This window comes from Pyxicephalus adspersus, chromosome 4, assembly GCF_032062135.1.
Source record: "Pyxicephalus adspersus chromosome 4, UCB_Pads_2.0, whole genome shotgun sequence".
Classification (NCBI taxonomy): domain Eukaryota; kingdom Metazoa; phylum Chordata; class Amphibia; order Anura; family Pyxicephalidae; genus Pyxicephalus; species Pyxicephalus adspersus.
The window spans coordinates 110,455,189-110,473,573 of record NC_092861.1 but is presented as its reverse complement, the minus strand read 5'-3'; the positions used below and the strand labels follow the sequence as shown (position 1 = coordinate 110,473,573).

Sequence of the window (18,385 nt, the reverse complement as noted above, 5' to 3'; positions counted from 1 at the left end):
GTGCTTGACACCTAAACACTATTGCAGGCTATAAATTCAACAGAATCCATCATCAGAATCATTAAATTGTGGCCTTGCATGTCAGGGTTGCCACCAGCTCCTAACAAACTCAGAGTCGAAAGTTGTTCCACCCACAAAAAGTTTTCCTTTCACTGTATGTTTATGTCAGGCCAACTCATTGCATTACTGCCAGATAAAGAGAACCACACCTATTCACAAACTGAATTCACACTGGTGTATTATATTACAACATGGTTAATGAATTGACTGTCAAAGCAGATTAGAACTAACCTGACCCTTTTTATTATGTCTTTTTTGATTCACATCTGTGCGTTGTGGTGTGTTAGAATGACGGGTATCTTGGGGCACCATTTAAAATAAATTCCACAGCAGCACAGTTTGACACAGGATGTGAATGTGGTCTAAAGGAAAAGGTGCACCAAGGAGCCATAGAGCCTGCTGTACGTCTGCCAGTTTTTATGATCTTCCATATCATCCAATCTGGCACTTGTACAATTGAGGGCAATCAAAAATTTAACAATATATTGCAACTTGTCAGTACTTAAATGAGGCAGCTGCAATCATTTCCATTTTTTATTATTTTTCTCCCTTATTTTCACCTGGTTAAAAAAAATTACAAGACTCTACAGGCAGCAGAATACAAAATGACACAAAGGCTGCACATCATGGGGATTTCTGAAATTACAACGCAAGCATCCAGACAAAACTGAGGTTATTGAAAGTAAGCCAGGTTTATGCAGCCATCTCTGGGATGTGTACTTAGAGGAAACATAGGCTGCCACAGATGATGTCCCAGAAATTGCTAATTGTCTGGGTGTCTCTGGCTTCAACACAGGTGCTTGAGGTTGTAGAGTAAAATGTGAAAACAATTAGTATTATTTTACAGTATTTATATAGCACTAACATATTACGCAGCACTGTACAAAGTCCATAGTCATGTCACTAAATGTCCCTCAAAGGAGCTCCCTACCATAGTCATAGGTCTTTAATACAGTATAAGGTCAATTGTGAGGAGGAAGCCAATTAACCTAACTGCATGTCTTTGGATTGTGGAAAGAAACTGGAGTACCCAAAGGAAACCTACGCAAACACAGGGAGAACCTGCAAACTCCATGCAGATAGTGTCCTGGCCGAGATTCCAATGTGGGACCGAGCACTACAAAGGCCAGAGTGCTAATCACTGAGCCACCGTGCTGCCCGTTTACAAACTAGGAATGTAAGTTAAGCCTTTTTGCATGCTAGACTTTTAAAGACGTTTATGGATAAGCCAAAGCAAACCAAACAGCCCCCTGGGGAAGACACCATGAAACTATGTGCTGACCAAAAAATAAAAGGACACCATGATAAGAAGTCATGCAAACAATTTCACCACCAGTAGATCATTATGGACATTCTGTTGCTGAGAAGACATTTTAATGGACTGGACTATGATTTGCTAGGCTAGGAAATCTCCTCTGGTAGAGACTATAAAAATCACTTTACCACCCTATTAGAATTAGAATGCATCTTGTTCAGATTGATGTCTGACTTTCGTATTCTCCCGTGTACACTATCATTATATCACCTATTTTGGAACCCAGTCAGTCATTCCAGGAGTCTTGATTTGGACCCCCAAATTCCAGGAGACTATAGACTATAACTATACTATAATATTTACAGGTTAGCGATACAGGAAAGATTAAACCACATGATCAGCTTGACAGCCGGGTAACTAGCATTTCCAAAAAGAAAACCTGGAAAAAGTGGAACTGGGCAAAATTATTATGTATGTTAAAAGATGGAATGCTCCATTAACAACACAACTTTTATTGCCCAATTATTTTATTTTACCCCATCATGACTGGTTCTCATAAAGTCAAACAAAACCAAGTGTGTTGTAAACTATGGGAGCCAAAGTTTTCTGTAAACATACAGAACAAACCAAAAATGAGTTAAGACAGACAGAGGCTGCAAAAGGGAAATTCCTGTTTTATGGTTATGAAATTTCTCAACAGACTCTTATACAAGCCTTTGTGTTCGACAAATCATTATCCAAAATGTTAGTACGATTTAAGCCCTAAAGTTGCCGTTCTGCAAGCTTCAGTAAAGCGGTTTAGAGTAAAAAGATGTGACTTCACCACACCCCACACAGAGTCATTTAGCTCAAAAATCACATGCATGTCATCCGAGGAGTCACATTCCTTGGTGTAATGTAGCCAGATCTTTCTCATTCATGTATGATCTGTTACAGCTCTTACAAATAACTGCATACAAATATGTAACACATTTAGTCATTTTAGGAAGTAGTATACAAGTGTGCCAAAAAAGCTTCTCACAAACAGCCCCTTAAAAATCTGATTCATTTACACAGCAAAGGGCATTCCTCTATGGAGTTGGCAGGCAAACTTCTATTACATACAGCCCGTTATTGATTTAGACATGGTACGACCAATATAATGAGGAATGCAGGATATATTCAAACCATGGCAGAGTGTTAGGTCACACATCCACCTGCATTGTTTTTATGACCATCTATTCATTGGAAGTGCTGTCAAATGCACCAAAAATGGCATTTGTGTTATTTCTGACAGTGCACCCCAACAAATATAAATAATGCTGCAAAAATGTCTTGAATAAACCACAGGCTGGATTGACACCTATGCAAGTCGCATATGCGTTTTAGAGGGCTTTTCGGCTCATTTATAATTGGCTCTACATGCCAATAAAACCAACAATGCACCCAAACTCATAGACGTCAACATATATGGTGTGCTGTGATGGCAAAATATGGTTTGGCCATGGTGGTACATTAAAGCATGTTAGATAGATCACCCTATGCAAGTCAAAATGAAGGTATTACATAAACCTGCTATCTTTTTTTGTACAGTCAGTGTGATGCAGTACAAATAAAAGAGGTGCAGATGCCTTAATCTTCTCCTCCTGTACATCTGCGAGTGTCAATGTTTCTGTGTGCCAATCTGACACACCCTTCAATGGCTGTGAAGACAATCTTTCTACTGGCAGCAGTTAGGAAAACTTTGATTTTGATCTTCAAAAATTTTGAAGGGCATGCAACTCACTGGCTTTTGAATGGACCATAACTGAAGCCAGCATCAGGGACAGGAAGATTTGACACCCGTAGAAGGGTCTGGCAATTTGGAGTGCTATATGCTCCCCAAAAAAGGAGCATCCTTTCTAAACCCTAAAATAACTTTTTTGTATGCTCAACTTGTTTACCAACAACTAATCCATATAGGACTCTGTAACAGCTATCAGTTATCATGGATACTCTCTTCTTAAGCCCAAATTGAGGACTGAAATGTAGAGAGGTCATATTAATATAAATAAGGATGTCTATGAGTCATCTCTTAAGCATGCCCAGGCTTGCAAGCCACAGACGACTAGGAGGCAACAGGGGCAGTCAACGGTTTGCAAACATGGTGGAAGGCTATGACCAGTAAAGCTACGTACACACGTCAGATTTTTATCGCCCGATAATCGGCATCGGCCAATTATCGGGCGAAAATCTGCCGTGTGTACAGTCGGTGTCGTCCATCGTCCGGACGACCGACCTGCCGGATCCACGGACGATGGACGACAGCCGATCGTAATGAAAGTGAAGGGGAGAGGCGCAGCAGGGTGCCGCTCCGTCGCTCTCCCCCTCCCCTCTCCATAGAGCATGAACGGTGCTGTATGTACAGTACCGTTCATGCATCGTGCACTCCCTTGTCGTTGGAAAGGATCGTGAAAGATCCTTTCCAACGACAAAAATTGGCAGTGTGTACGCAGCTTTAGTGTAAGTATGCATTTAGGAAGGTAAAGTTTTGGATACTTTGGATCATGGCAGCTAAGCAGATAGAATAAGTAATTTCATACGGGTGTACACTTTATAGGCCATCACAAATAAAATAAGAAACAATGGAAAGCATACACCAGGTAAAAACTGCAAGTAACGTCAGATCTGATCTCCGTTTTAAATGATTGGGAGACTTCTAGGCAAGGAACGAGTTACCAACAAGCCCTTAATGAGTACTTGTGAGTGCCAGAAGAGCTCATGTCACTTAATTTTTCACGAGGAGGGTGATGACTCTCATGCCTGGGCTTTTTTATTATTTGCAAATGGCCTCATAAAAATTACTAATTGAACTGATTTTTTCCAGCATAACTTTAGCAAGGTGTACATGAATGATATTTAATCAGATCTCCCCGGGTTCTCATAGGATTTTAGTCGGGCCAAGCATCACTAGCAGCCAGTTACTCAAACCCCCAATAAGGACAGTTTTCTCTTGGTGTCCCTACAAAGTTTCACAATTACTTGTTGAGTCAGTTAGTGAAGGAAACACCATTGCAGCAGCATAATCCTCAAGAAGGCTGTGCCTGTCTGCACTAGAATGCGAAGAGAAAAAAAATTGCAGGAGGAATGTAAGTATTTTCACTGCTGATTTACATAGTACAAATCAACACACGGTTGCACCCGGACCTGCCCACTGCCTTTCAGATAAAAAAACAAAATATGTAGAAATGACAAGCATAATAGTACTCAGCTATTTGCACAACATGTGCCATATAGAGAGCCAAGTTGCTGCTGGCCCACCATTATGACAGGCCAACTTTATTTATAACCCAAAACAGGCTGGACAAAATAGGGAATAGCATCAACTAACTCCAATGGGGTCTGTGGTAAAATAAAACAGTAGACATGTTTGACAAACTCTTTCTTCTAGCTTTTATGCTGTGGTGCATTTCCAGTGTGTCATATACTATCAGGGCAATCATGGCACTTCTAAGGCCAAGAATGTAGATGGAAGCTTAGATAATATTACTTCTGTACATTCACTAGGCCACCCAATGGCAAAACACCAAAGAAAACAGAGTATTTGATGTGGACTTTTATTATTTCTTCTTATATAAAATCATAAATACATTATACACAAGGCTTTTGCCTCATACCAACAAAAGGACTATTACATGTACACACATTGCCCCAGGGGATCTTTGGAGCTTGTGACCAATTGACCATTGTTCTATCGGATGTTCAAAGACTTTTCTCACTCTGCCCAATTTACACCTTAACAGAAGTATCTATCAGGGATCTATCAAGAAATCTGCATTGTGGGGGGGTTTGAACATCCTGTACATCCTGTATCTTGAGTCCCTTTGATGTGTCCAAAGTGTTAATGAAGATCAGAGGGAACTGGTTCATCTGGGGTAGCCTAAAAAGATTCCCAGGATATCAGGGTCATAAATTATTTCACTCAGGATTTCTGAAAAGTCACGTATCACTTCTGTCCCTCCAACTTTACCTTGTGTAAACACCATCATGTTTTTTTGAATAAAGCAGAACAATACCCACCTTTGATTGTTCTCACACATGCGTCTGTAAAAACTACATTTATAGCAAGGAGTCTCTGTTCCTTCAAGAGGGAAATACGTTCATCCTCAACATATTGTGTAGTAACTAGTGACAGGACTATCCCATAGCAAACAACCAAAAAGCAGCCTAATTTCTATAACAGATTGGTTGGCATGGGTCATTGTATCTCTGGTACTGGTTCACATAAGATTATAGGCGGCAGCGCAATTAGGTCACAGATTGTCAAATATTTCAAAAACTGAATTCTGGGTCAGTTTTAAAAATTTAATCTACATGTCCTCCCATCACATATCTAGAATATAATGCCTATCCACACCATGATCCCACAAAAAAAGGCACCCTACTAAGGTTACTTTGAACCTTAGCGATTCAGGATAGTGGTTATTGCAGAAATAGGCAGGCGATGTCCCCTCTACAATAACACGTCTTACCTGCCTGATCCCGACAGGAATATTTGAAAAGGCTGGGATGAGCTTTGCTTGATGGGAAAACTGGACATTCCCGGCTTCCCCCGTGTGTAGGGAGAATGGATAAACTCCCACTCCCCTTTCAGAAAAAGAAAGATGGCTGCACCCAACAGGGGAGCGCAGACAGGCAAGTACCGCAGGGTGTAGTTCCGCTTTAATACTGAAATACTGATACAATGCAGGAAACATGACCAAGGAAGGGATGCAACTTTCAAAGACCAGTCATCAATACTACTACCAGAGGTAGTTGGGAAGTCTGATGACCATGGGAATGGAAAATAATCCTCTCTAGTGGAGCCCCTTAGTAGACTGAACAGGAATTATATTGTGTATAGATAGAAAGTAGGGTTGGGGTGGAAAAAGGGGAAAGCCTCTTCCCTTCCGTGTTTACCACTGCAGCGATAAACACTGGATGGGAGCACAGAGCCTCCTGGCATACCCACGTCACCTATCCCAAAGGCTCCTGGGTACTCTTTCTGTGCATGTCTGACGTTGGGCATTTTCCTGCAATGAGAAAAAAAAGCTGATCTCACTTCTTTGCAGCAGGCTACGCCACACAATCACACGTGTACAGTGTGAGATCAGGTGATGAAGCCAGAAGATCAGAGAAGAAGGATGATCATGATGATGATGGCATCCAGTGCTTCTTTTGCCAAGAAAAAGGCAGATTACAGGACGCCGCAAGACCCAATCGAGGAAAGCTCCAGGGGGATTGGGGGCTCTGTGGAAGCAGAGAAAGGTTTACCTTACCTTCTTTGCACTCTAAACCCTGAAAAGATCCTATACATACTAAGCCCATACCACTCTCCAACTCAAAGTTCCTATATACAGCATGGGGGATTCCATCTGAGAAAATTGGAGTCCTCACATCAGGAATTCAACATTATTTATAGTAAGAGGGACACTTTCACAAACCATAATAGTATATCCTGCAAATGATGAGATCCAAGCTCACCAATCACATTACAATTTGACTGTACAATCTTCTTTAGATCTTCTGATGACTCGCACCTGATTAGATAGAGATTACTTGTATATTTCAGGTGGGTGCTTTTATACCATCATTTTGGTAAATCTACTATAGATTATGTAGAGATTGTGATGTGGGCTTTATAAATCATAAGAAACTTTTTAAAAGAAAAAGTTGTCTTCACATGAAGGCAAAATACCTTTACAGGTCTATAGTTAAAAAATAAAAGATTTGATAAGTGCAAACTTCTCATCCATTGGTAAGCAGATAACATAGAAATACAGCTTCCAGGTACAGTCCACACTGAGATGTGTAATGTAAGATAGTTCTGTAAACCTAAAGCGGACCGCTCACCCAAAATGTCATTTTAGTGATAGGACTGCTTGATCCCTTGTGTTAAATAGTTATTTTACTACTATAATTGATACCAATGTAATAAATCTTCTTCCAGTGTTCTTGATGTGTCGAGAAAGATGCAGTTTTTTTGGATATCTATCTCACCAATTCACAGAGACTGTGGGATTGCACAATGGACTATTGCAGAAGAACCCTATTTAATGTACAGCGCTGCGTAATATGTTAGCGCTATAAAAATCCTGTTTAATAATAATAATAACCCAATCCCGTTCTGTGTGTGCATGAAATCAGTCACTGGTTTATTTACATTTGTGGATTTCCCACTGATCATGCAGCACCCAATCTCACACATGTACAGAACAGTATCAGGCGGGTCCACCAGAACCCTGTGTACAATCCTGCAGCCTCCTGGCACACCCACATCACATGGGCTGCGGGACTGTACATAGAACAATGGCAGATGCACCAGATCGTGCGCAAGATCCGGTACTGCATCATCAGGACGAAGGATTACCTGATTGCTGTGGCAAGAACACTGGAAGTAGGGGGAAGATGCATTACTTTTATAAAAATATTAGCAAAAAAAGTTGAAAAATGTAAGGTGGCGAGTAGTCCCATCACCCAAAATGTAATACTGGGTGATTGGTCCAACATAAAGGCCTCGTCACACCATTGCCATCCAAAATGCCAACCCACTTTGCCATGCAGCTTTTAGTTTGTGATAGCAATTTTTATGCAGTAAATAAGTCCTAAAGAACTCCTACAAGGCTTGTTCCCCCTATAGCTTTGTGGTACTGTGTGTTGGTATCCAGCCATGCCATTGGCACCCTGATGCACCTGGGTTGCTTTGGCAGTGAAGGAATATTTGTAATAGGTATTATGTAAAGCCATGATATATTCTTATTATACTCTGTGCACAGGTAGGTATCCTGCACATACACTTACCTGCGATGTCCCACAGCTGCAGTCTGACCAGAGTCTTCCCGTCCCAGTTGATAACTTTGAGGGCGAAGTCCACCCCTATGGTGGCTCTGTAGTGCTGGGAGAAGAGCTGGTGCACGTACCGTTTGATGATGCTGGTCTTCCCCACCCCCAGCTCTCCAATCACCAGCACTTTGAAGAGATATTCCCGGCGCTCAGGGACCCCCGCGGGCACCCCGAGCTCACCGGCCGCCGACTCCCCAGCCATGGCTCGTCTATTCTGTGTCCGGATACAAGGAGAGCCTGTGCCGCCTACCGCCTATACCACAACATTGACGGCTCCGTGCCCACTATACACAACAACATGCCCGGGAACACACAAAGTAACGCCACTTTCTCCAAATGTTTCCCTGCTTGTGGCCCCGCCCAGCCAGTCCGCGAACCAACCACCTGACAGCAAGTCACAGGACAGGAAGTTGCTCGCTGCCTCGAGCTGTATAGGGAGTGGTGGGTTATGAAAGATGGCATCCCCGCATCCCTGTAGATGGGATCCTACATATGGCATCTATGCATCCTATTACATAGCATCCCCGCATCCCTGTAGATGGGAGCCCTCCGTATGGCATCCATTCATCCTATTACATGGCATCCCCACATCCCTGTAGATGGGATCCTACATATGTCATCCATGCATCCTATTACATAGCATCCCTGTAGATGGGAGCCCTCCATATGGCATCCCGGCATACCTGTAGATAAGAGCCTTTCATATAGCATCCCCGCATCCCTGCTGATGGCATCCCACACATGTCATTCATGCATCCTATTACATGGTATCCCCGCATTACTGTAGATGGGAGCCCTCCGTATGGCATCGCCGCATCCCTGTAGATGGGAGCCCTCCGTATGGCATTCCTGTAGATGGAAGCCCTCTGTATGGCATCTCCATATCCCTGCTGATGGGATCTCCGCATCCTTGTAAATGGGATACCTGCATATGGCATCCTCGCGTCCTTGTAGATAAGATCACTACATATGGTGTCCCTGCATCCCTTTACATGGCATCACAGAATCCTTGTAAATGGGATACCTGCATATGGCATCCCCGCATCCTTGTAGATGGGATCACTACATATAGTGTCCCTGCATCCTTTTACATGGCATCCCCGAATCCTTGTGAATGGGATACCTGCATATGGCATCCCTGCATTCCTTTACATGGTATCTCCACATCCTTGTAAATGGGATACCTGCATATGGCATCCTCGTGTCTTTGTAGATAGGATCACTACATATGGTGTCCCTGCATCCCTTTACATGGCATGCCAGAATCCTTGTAAATGGGATACCTGCATATGGCATCCCTGCATTCCTAAACATGGCATCTCCACATCTTTGTAAATGAGATACCTGCATTTGGCATCCCCACATTCTTGTAAATAGGATACCTGCATATGGCATCCCCGCATCCTTGTAGATGGGATCACTACATATAGTGTCCCTGCATCCCTTTACATGGCATCCCCAAATCCTTGTAAATGGGATACCTGCATGTGGCATCCCTGCATTCCTTTACATGGCATCTCCACATCCTTGTAAATGTGATACCTGCATATTGCATCCCCGAATCCTTGTAAATGGGATACCTGCATATGGCATCCCCGCATTCCTTTACATGGCATCTCCACATTCTTGTAAATGGGATACCTGCATATGGCATCCCCGCATTCCTTTACATGGCATCTCCACATTCTTGTAAATGGGATACCTGCATATGGCATCCCCACATTCCTTTACATGGTATCCCCACATCCTTGTAAATGGGATACCTGCATATGCCATCCCTGCATCCTTGTAAATGTGATACCTGCATATGGCATCCCTGTATCCTTGTAAATGTGATACCTGCATATGGCATCCCTGTATCCTTGTAAATGGGAAACCTGCATATGGCATCCCAGCATCCTTGTAAATGGGATACCTGCATATGGCATCCCTGCATTCCTTTACATGATATCCCCACATCCTTGTAAATGGGATACCTGCATATGGCATCCTACATTTGTTCAAAGTGCATGGTAGGCCTACCTTTTACTAGATAATGATCTCGCAGTCATACACTGAAGTTTTCTATACTTTCTCTTTTTGCCCTCTTTTTATATGATATTCTATATAATGCCAGATCTTACATGTTTTGTTTAATCTATTACCTGTACTACTGTTGTTATTATTATTATAACAATATTAAACAGTATTTATATAGCGCCAACATATTATGCAGCGCTGTACATTAAAAAGAGGTAGCAAATGACTGATACAGACAGTGATACAGGAGGAGAGGACCCTGCATAAAGAGCTTGCAATCTACTGTTGTATTTTGTTGTTTCTTGTGTGTACCTATTCTGTAAAAAATGAAATTAAAAAAGTGTTATTTTGGACTAAATCTTTCATCCAATAAACATTTTTGTTCTGTTTGTGTCACATGAGGAAGGGGATTTCCCATCACTTTCTATATCTGTAGACACAACAGGAAATGAAATCAAAACTTTGAAAAATCCCTTCTCACTGGAACAGCTGTACTTTTTGGACATTTTGGATTTTCCCTTAATTTCAGTACTGGTATGAGTGGTCATTAGGATGACAAGTAGACATATTATTTTTCCTATCGAGGACACAGACTGCAATAAAATCATTATAGATAGTGTAGGGGACTGCGTTTTTCTATCTGCTTGCTGAGTTGTAACTTTGTAAATTGCAAATAAAGTTGTTGAAATGTTTCCTGTCCCTGATAGTGGCCTTAGAAACCCCACCAGGATATAAGGAAATGCAGGAAGTACAGGGGCAGAGATGAGAACATGTGCTCAGCCAGGGTGGGTGCCTGCATCCCTTCCAGAACACACTGACTGCTGGGTCTGTGTGTGTGCAGTATTATATTATTTCCCTCAGTATTAATGGGGTATATGTGATATCTTTTATCTGTGTTTGTGTATAGTCCAGTATTATATTATTACCCTCTGTAATAATGGGGTATATGTCATATCTGTTATCAGAAATCCCTACTGTCAGTGTATCAGCTACATACACAAAATATATATTTGCTCTACCCTTTCAGTTATCTTTGCTGATCTGCACCCTCTGTCTAGGTATAGCACAGTAATTAATGTTTCCATAATATATTTATGGATTTATGTATGTAACATTTATGTATTAGAAAATACACAGTTGTACTCTACTGTTGTAAAGTCTACTTTACACCTTTTCTCCCATACTGCTACCTTTGCTGTTGGCGTATCTTCTTCGGAGTGACACAATGGGTCACACAGCAAGGAGCATTCCCTCCCAAACCAATCAGACCCAATGATTAATGAATACAGTTAATATAATTTGTATTAGTTGATGATTGTTAGGCGCAGGAACAATCCACACCTTGTAACTCCAGACTGTGGGAGGTGACAAGAAGGGTGCTCAAATCCAAGCAACCACCACTCAGGGCTCATCAAGTTCTGTGGCACCGACACCTAGGAGGAACAAGATGGGGCCCAATTTTTTTTTCATTTAAAGGTAAACATTTTCTTTCCTAAAAATAGACACACAATACTTTATGGGAAGTAAACAAACTGAGTTTAGTTCTGAAAAGCGGAACTCTTACAGAAAAAAATAACGCTTACCTTTATAGGTGGAAAGCCACCAATCCCTCTTATTATGGACTGGACACACATCTTCTTTCTCTTCTTCTGGTTCTTTTGCTGAAGTCACCTCAAAAATGTGTAAAATAAGTGCCAATCTCATGCATGCACAGTGAAATTGGCACTTTTTTTTTACATTAGTTGTTTTTAGGAAATTAGGGTTGCCATTAAAAATACACTAACTTGCAGCCCATAGAGGTGACCCACCACATAGCAAAGAATCAGACTTCTATTTGAAAAACATTTTTTGGCGCTAAGAAATCATTCACACCAGGACTGTGTAAATCTCAGAATTAGGTCCCAATTAGGTTTGCTGATGATTAGCATGCCAATAGGTAGATAAGAAGGATTAGAGATGAAATTTATGGTGCTGCTGCTTCTCTTTTACTTACCAGTTATGGAGAGGTACCAAGGCTAAGTAATCCCAGCAGGACAATAGTTTTATCAATTTAAATATCCAATTTATTTAATTTCCTATTGAAAAGTTTTTTTTTGGAGAGGCTATTTTTAGATCTAAAGAGACTTGCCAATGGATGAAACAAAAGACCCACTATATTGTAAAAGTACAATTATCCCTTAAGGGCATCTGCAGCTTGACATATGAAGAAATATCTTCAATGCTACATATTAGATGTCAAGATAAAAACTGATCAGTGCTTGTTAAATGTTAGGCAGTAGTACTTAGTGATAATTTACATAATGTACCAGTACATGTCAATATTAAATGGAAAAATTCCAAATTGTAATCCTAAACTCTTTTCATGAGTTTTGTAAATTCAAAAGAAGTCTTGATCTGTGTGAGAGTGGATAAAGAGGTATTGATAAACAAGAGGTTCTTTAAGGGTGATACATATGTATTGAATTGTAAATTGATAAAAGTGGACTCACTAGGAAATATAAGCTGGTACTGAAAATAATTTAAATTTGTCATGTGGCTTTTAAAGTGACCTGGTTGCCAGGCTAAGGGCATTCCAGCATTTATAAATTCTTTTTTCATTATTTTATTATTTAGTAAATTCACACATCCATTTGGACTGACTGGTCCTAAGTATTTATTGCATCAAAATGTAATGTATATTTGCTAACTGGGTGCTTTGAACAGGCATTATTAAAAAGGAGATATTTGCTACAAAATTATTATTACAATTTTAAAGCCCCTGAACATGGTATTGTCACCATATTTCCTACAGTGGTCAGAGGGACATGTGGGGACAGGTACTATTTCAGTAATCTGCAAAGACCTTGCACATTACTATTGCCCCCAAATTTGCTGAAAGTATTAGGGAAACCTCAAGGGACATGTTCCTAATGAATAACAATTAAAAAGTATAACAGCTGCCCATCAATCATTTTTGAGTTAATTGCAAAGCCCCTGAACATAATACTACCAAGAAAATGGGTAGGCATGGACAATGTTGGGAACCCGTCCCAGTAAAAAAAAAGTGGGAAAATGTAATCTCTTTGCTCTTCCAATGACCTACTACTGACTTCCTCACTCATAACCTCATCACACGCATGGCTACAAGACTTTTCTAGAGCCTCCTCAACTCTCTGGAATGGTCTTCCTCGTCCTATTTAGATTGCTCCTACTTTCTGCTCATTTAAAAGAGCTCTCAAAACCCAATTTTTAAACTTGCCTACCCATCTTCTTCTGTCTTTTAAAACCGTCACTACGTCCTACCCCTACATATCTCTCCTCCTATTGTATGATACCTCCCCTACCTTCTAGATTGTAAGCTCTTCAGGGCAGGGTCCGCTCCTCCTGTGTCACTGGCTGTATTCGTCTGTCATTTGCAACCCCTATTTATTGTACAGCGTTGCGTAATATGTTGGCGCTATATAAATCCTGTTTATTATTATTAATATTAATAATAATAATAAAATACTAGATTGACAACAGCAGAGCCGTATGTGACAACAGCAAAGTGTATATACTTTCTAGATGCCATTTTGCCAACTGTAAATGAACTGATGAGCTTCTGCTTTATAAATGAAGCCTGCGTTATGATTTGATTTTTTTCCCAATGAATCGTATTTCTTTGGTTCTCATGATTGATTTCCTATCTACATTGAAAGCTAGTTTATGGGATTACTTCAACATTGACCCCAATGTATGGGTTAGTACATTTTTTTCCTGGACACTAATCATTTAATTTTAAAATTAATAACTAAACTCTATTCATTTAAAAATATCAATAATCTATTGATCTCAAAACTTGAGCTGTATGAGTAAATAAATTTGTGAAGGTTGCCTGAGATCTAAAACTAGTTTAAGAGTTCCTTTGGGTATAAAGTTTGAGAAAGACTGCTCCAATGTATTTTTGGGGGGATTTGTCAAGGTTATGTTGCTGGACCTCACAGGATACAATAAAGTAGAATTCTTGGTGATAGCATGTTTATCTTGTTTTATCTTCTTCTTTATCTATCCATCTGGCACCACTGTATGAGTCCCTAAAGAGCATACAGGAAATATGTTTTACAGAACTAAAATAAATAGATTTCTATCTGCTTGCTCACAGATTTACAACTCCTGTCTTCCAAAGTTAGATGACCAGGCTTTAATTTTTTATAAGCTAGTGTACCCTCCAGTGTGTAGTTCAGTTCGCTGTCTGTGAAATTTATTGCAGGATATCAATTATATGAATGGTAGCATGAACCAGAAAACCAATTAAAATGCAGATATACTTTTCCACCTATTTGCCTAATGCTTGCTTAATTTTCTGTGCAACACTGAGCTGCTAAAAATTGCAATTCTGCTTAAAATTCTTTAGGCTTATCGTGGTCCTAGGGGGGCCTAGGATTAGATGCCTGCATTTAGAGAGTACTCACACCCCCTGAAATAAATTTGTTATATTTCTGAGATTTTGTGTCACTGGGTAGTGCAACTTGTTGGGCGGACTTGAGATTTGCGAATACCCAGTAAGTTCACATTCCTCCAATGACTCTTGCATTAAGGTTTTCCCACCAGTCTGGACACTCTCTGCTTGTGCTGCACACCGACCATTCCATCAATAAGTCTATCTACAAGGTACCCAAAGCCCTACATGCTGCAGAATTTGGAGGAGAAATTCACTGCTTTGCAGATGATCTCCATCCAGGTGCCCACCAGCAGCTTGATATACTGCAGGACCTAGGCGACGTTAATGGTGACTGATGGATAAGACTATCTATGGCAGCACATTTGCCCATCTTCTGCTTATTTGTTTTCATAATGGGATGTTTTCTGTTCCCTTACCCTAAGCTGTTTTCTGCTGGCATATGCTGGGGATTGTGTACAATTGGCCATTTGGGTTATTGGGACAACATCTATATTCACAAGGGTGTTGTGAAACTAAACCATCCCTGTGAAGACTAAACTATGTAGATTTTACCGTAAACAGGTTTAAACCCCTCTCTTTTTGCTATTGTTGGGATCCTTTTTTACTTTTTGTTTTGAAGATGCCTAGGGAAGAAAAAAGGAATAGTGAGGGAAATTCCTTTTATAGACAGATGTTACTGGAACAAAATGTTTGCATTGGAAAATTCCCCTCTCTTTCTGTTCTTTATTCTGTAATGAATGATCTACAACTGTAAAATGTTGCATTTCCAATCACTTTCTGTATTGGTCATTGGGACAAAGTGAATGAATGAATCTCAGCACTGGAAATGACAGAGAAAAAGTGGAGTGCTCATATGCAAGCCACTGCTATATGAGCACTCTACTTTTTCTCTGTGCTTTCAAGTGCTGAGATGAGTAAATAATTTTCTGAAGGTTGCCTGAGATCTATATTGTATCCTGTGAGGTGCAGCAACGTAACCTTGACAAACCACCCTAAAAAATACATTGGAGCAGTCTTTCTCAAACTTTATACCCAAAGGAACTCCTAAACTAGTTATGGATCCCAGCCTAGCTTAGTGCCTTAGAGAATCCCAAACAGAATGAAGGTTGCTGACCAGGATATCCCATTTCAAAAATTTAAGTAAGGGTCTCACATAAGCTGGACGAATGGTCCAAATTGGCCACTCCATTCTGAACATTGTTATCTTTTTTTTATACCCCATACCAATAAGCCTCACAGGTATGGGTATATAAATAGATATTTGTATCAAAAAGTTATAAAAGTTATTTGTATCACTGAAGCTTGTAAGTAACACCCCAAACACTTTGCACAATTTTGCAAGTTTTGTTTATGTGTAAACGTTAGTGCCCATATATCTATGATTTTATTTAAAAACAAAATTGTAATACTCTTCCTCCAAACTCCACACTGAATTATATGCTGCCATACAGACAACACTCTGCAAAAGAAATAGTCAGTGAGATGCAGAAAATTTTACTTTTAAAAAATTAAATTAAAATTTTAATTTTACTACATGCACATTTGATTCCTATTGCGTTGAAACTAAGCCTATTAAACTCTGCCATTCAAAGTATAACATTTTATCGCCTCAGTTTCAATTCAGTGAAAATACAGTGATTTGCATAAGTGTTACATTTTTTACATCTCATTAACCACCTGTATTCTAACATTCTGTGTATCCTGTCTGCCATTGCACCCCCTGCACTTCTTTTCTGCATATACTGTCCTAACCTCTGTACTCTTCTCCTTTATATACTTATCCTAAAGTACTGCTTTAGCATTGTTTGTTTCATTCTGGAACAGGCACACTTATGTTAGGTATTATAAAATGACGTTTTGTGATTTTGACAGAAAAAAGTTGTCTTTACACCAAAAGAGCAAGCAGATCAATCTGCAGCTTTGGCCGCTTAATCCATTATTTAATGCAGCCATTTTTATCCATCGTTCTGTGGAATCCTAATGATCCTCCAGTGATTGTTAGTGAATCCTTGAGCTTTAACTGATTGACCTCCTGTCTGATGGTGCCTGCATAATTTTGGGCTCAATGCCATTTGGCAGATCCAATAGGGTGACACCAATGTATGTAGAAGTTAAAAAATGATATTGCATGTACAAGAACCAGATCAATATTAAATAATCCTGTATACATAAACCTATAGCGCATGAACAAGAATAATGTTCTAATGGAATGCAATGCATAAAAGATTACCAATAAATAGATGCCGAAAAAGAATACTGGGTATAAAATGAGTCTACTTCATATCACCACTGTAACCAGGCACACTTCTAAGAAAGGCAAACTATTCTTAGCCATGGCTATAGCATATGACATACCTTTGTCATCAATATGTGAACAGTGTGCATTGACAGAAATGCTAGGTGCTAGAAATGCTTAGTACGTCCTATGAATCACAGCACAATGGCAACTTTTACATTTAACTCATGTACCTATAAATTCATCAAAAATGTATCACTCATTGATGATTTTTCTTAAAACAGATAATCTGACATTCCATCAAACACTCCTTTGTGGGAATCAATTACTGCCATTGGACCTGAAAGATTCCCACAAAGGAATGTTTGACTGAATGTCAGATTTCCTGTTTCATAAATAGGGCCCTTTATGTTCTTTCAGAACAAACAATGCTTTTTTTGGTAACATTGGGCCTGATTTATTAAGGCTGAAAAGCATACACTTTAATCAGTGAAGCTGGGTGATCCAACAAACCTGGAATGGATTGGGTCCAGGATTCAAAATATTTACTAGCAAATAGCAAATGACTTTGAAGAAATCCATTCCAAGCTTGCTGAATCACCCAGTTTTACTGAGAAAAGTGTATCATCTCCAGCCTTGGAGAGCTTTAATAAATCAGGTCCATTGCATACAAACATTTTATTTTCTTGTACTCTAAAGACTTAAATATGTAACAAAATGAAAAAATAATATTTTTTTTCATTTCTTTTTGACCAGTTTAAGTTTTAATACAATGGTATAGATGTAGATAAAAACAATTTTATTGTCTAGTTTATATTAACATTTTTGTTACAAAGCATGTTATTTACTGTACAAATGAAATACTGAAAGATTTGTAAAAATTGTTACGTGTTACATATTAGAGCAATAAAATAAAAAAACAGATAGAAAAAGGAAAATGCAGCATCAGCTCAGTCTCCCAACTAATCTACCCTCCCTGGAAAATGATGTGCAGGAGCTGCAGAAGTGCATACCCAAATGCAGGAACATACTACACAGAAGCTGCAAGAGATCAGCAGTTCTGATGTGCTACAAGAATAAAAAAGTTTTCATAAATCAAACCATATTTATTATACATTGCACTTTATGACACGACATTTCATATAACTTGAGTTTACATGTACCTAAATAAAAAGCCAAAACACCTGCCACGTGGTCAACAGTGTAAGCAGAATGTAAAATAGTGAAGAGATTCTGCTTTGTTTTAGGTTACCATGAACAAACTATTAATTGCAAGTCAATTCATGCATCCAAATTTTAATGGCTTCCCATTATTGGGAAATGGTTTTGGGAGTTAAGCAGCCACTATTTTAGTAATTAGTTCAAGCATCACATATTTATCACATACATATTCCTAGTTCTTGTATGGGACTGTGAACATTAAAAAAAGGTGGAATCAAAATCCCTGACTTTCAAAAATATGTTTTTTCCACATTTTAGACATAAATGTGAATAAATGTGGGAAACGTGGTGCTGTAATGTTAAAGACTGGACATAAATCTGTTGAAATGTAATA

At 39.5% G+C, this 18,385-nt stretch overlaps 1 protein-coding gene across 2 annotated transcripts in view; it reads right to left on the bottom strand.

Annotated features, from left to right (window-relative positions):
* The window catches only part of RAB32 (RAB32, member RAS oncogene family), a 32,745-nt gene that overhangs the window by 13,748 nt on the left and 612 nt on the right, over positions 1–18,385 (bottom strand). Inside the window, exon 1 of one of the 2 annotated variants that reach the window (XM_072409286.1) lies at positions 8,114–8,517. The exons of the other annotated variant lie outside the window; for it this stretch is intronic. Within the exon in view, the coding sequence (XP_072265387.1) occupies positions 8,114–8,357 (244 nt within the window). The 5' untranslated portion in view covers positions 8,358–8,517. Of the gene's footprint in view, positions 1–8,113; positions 8,518–18,385 lie in introns of those variants that run through there. 2 annotated transcript variants of the gene reach the window in all.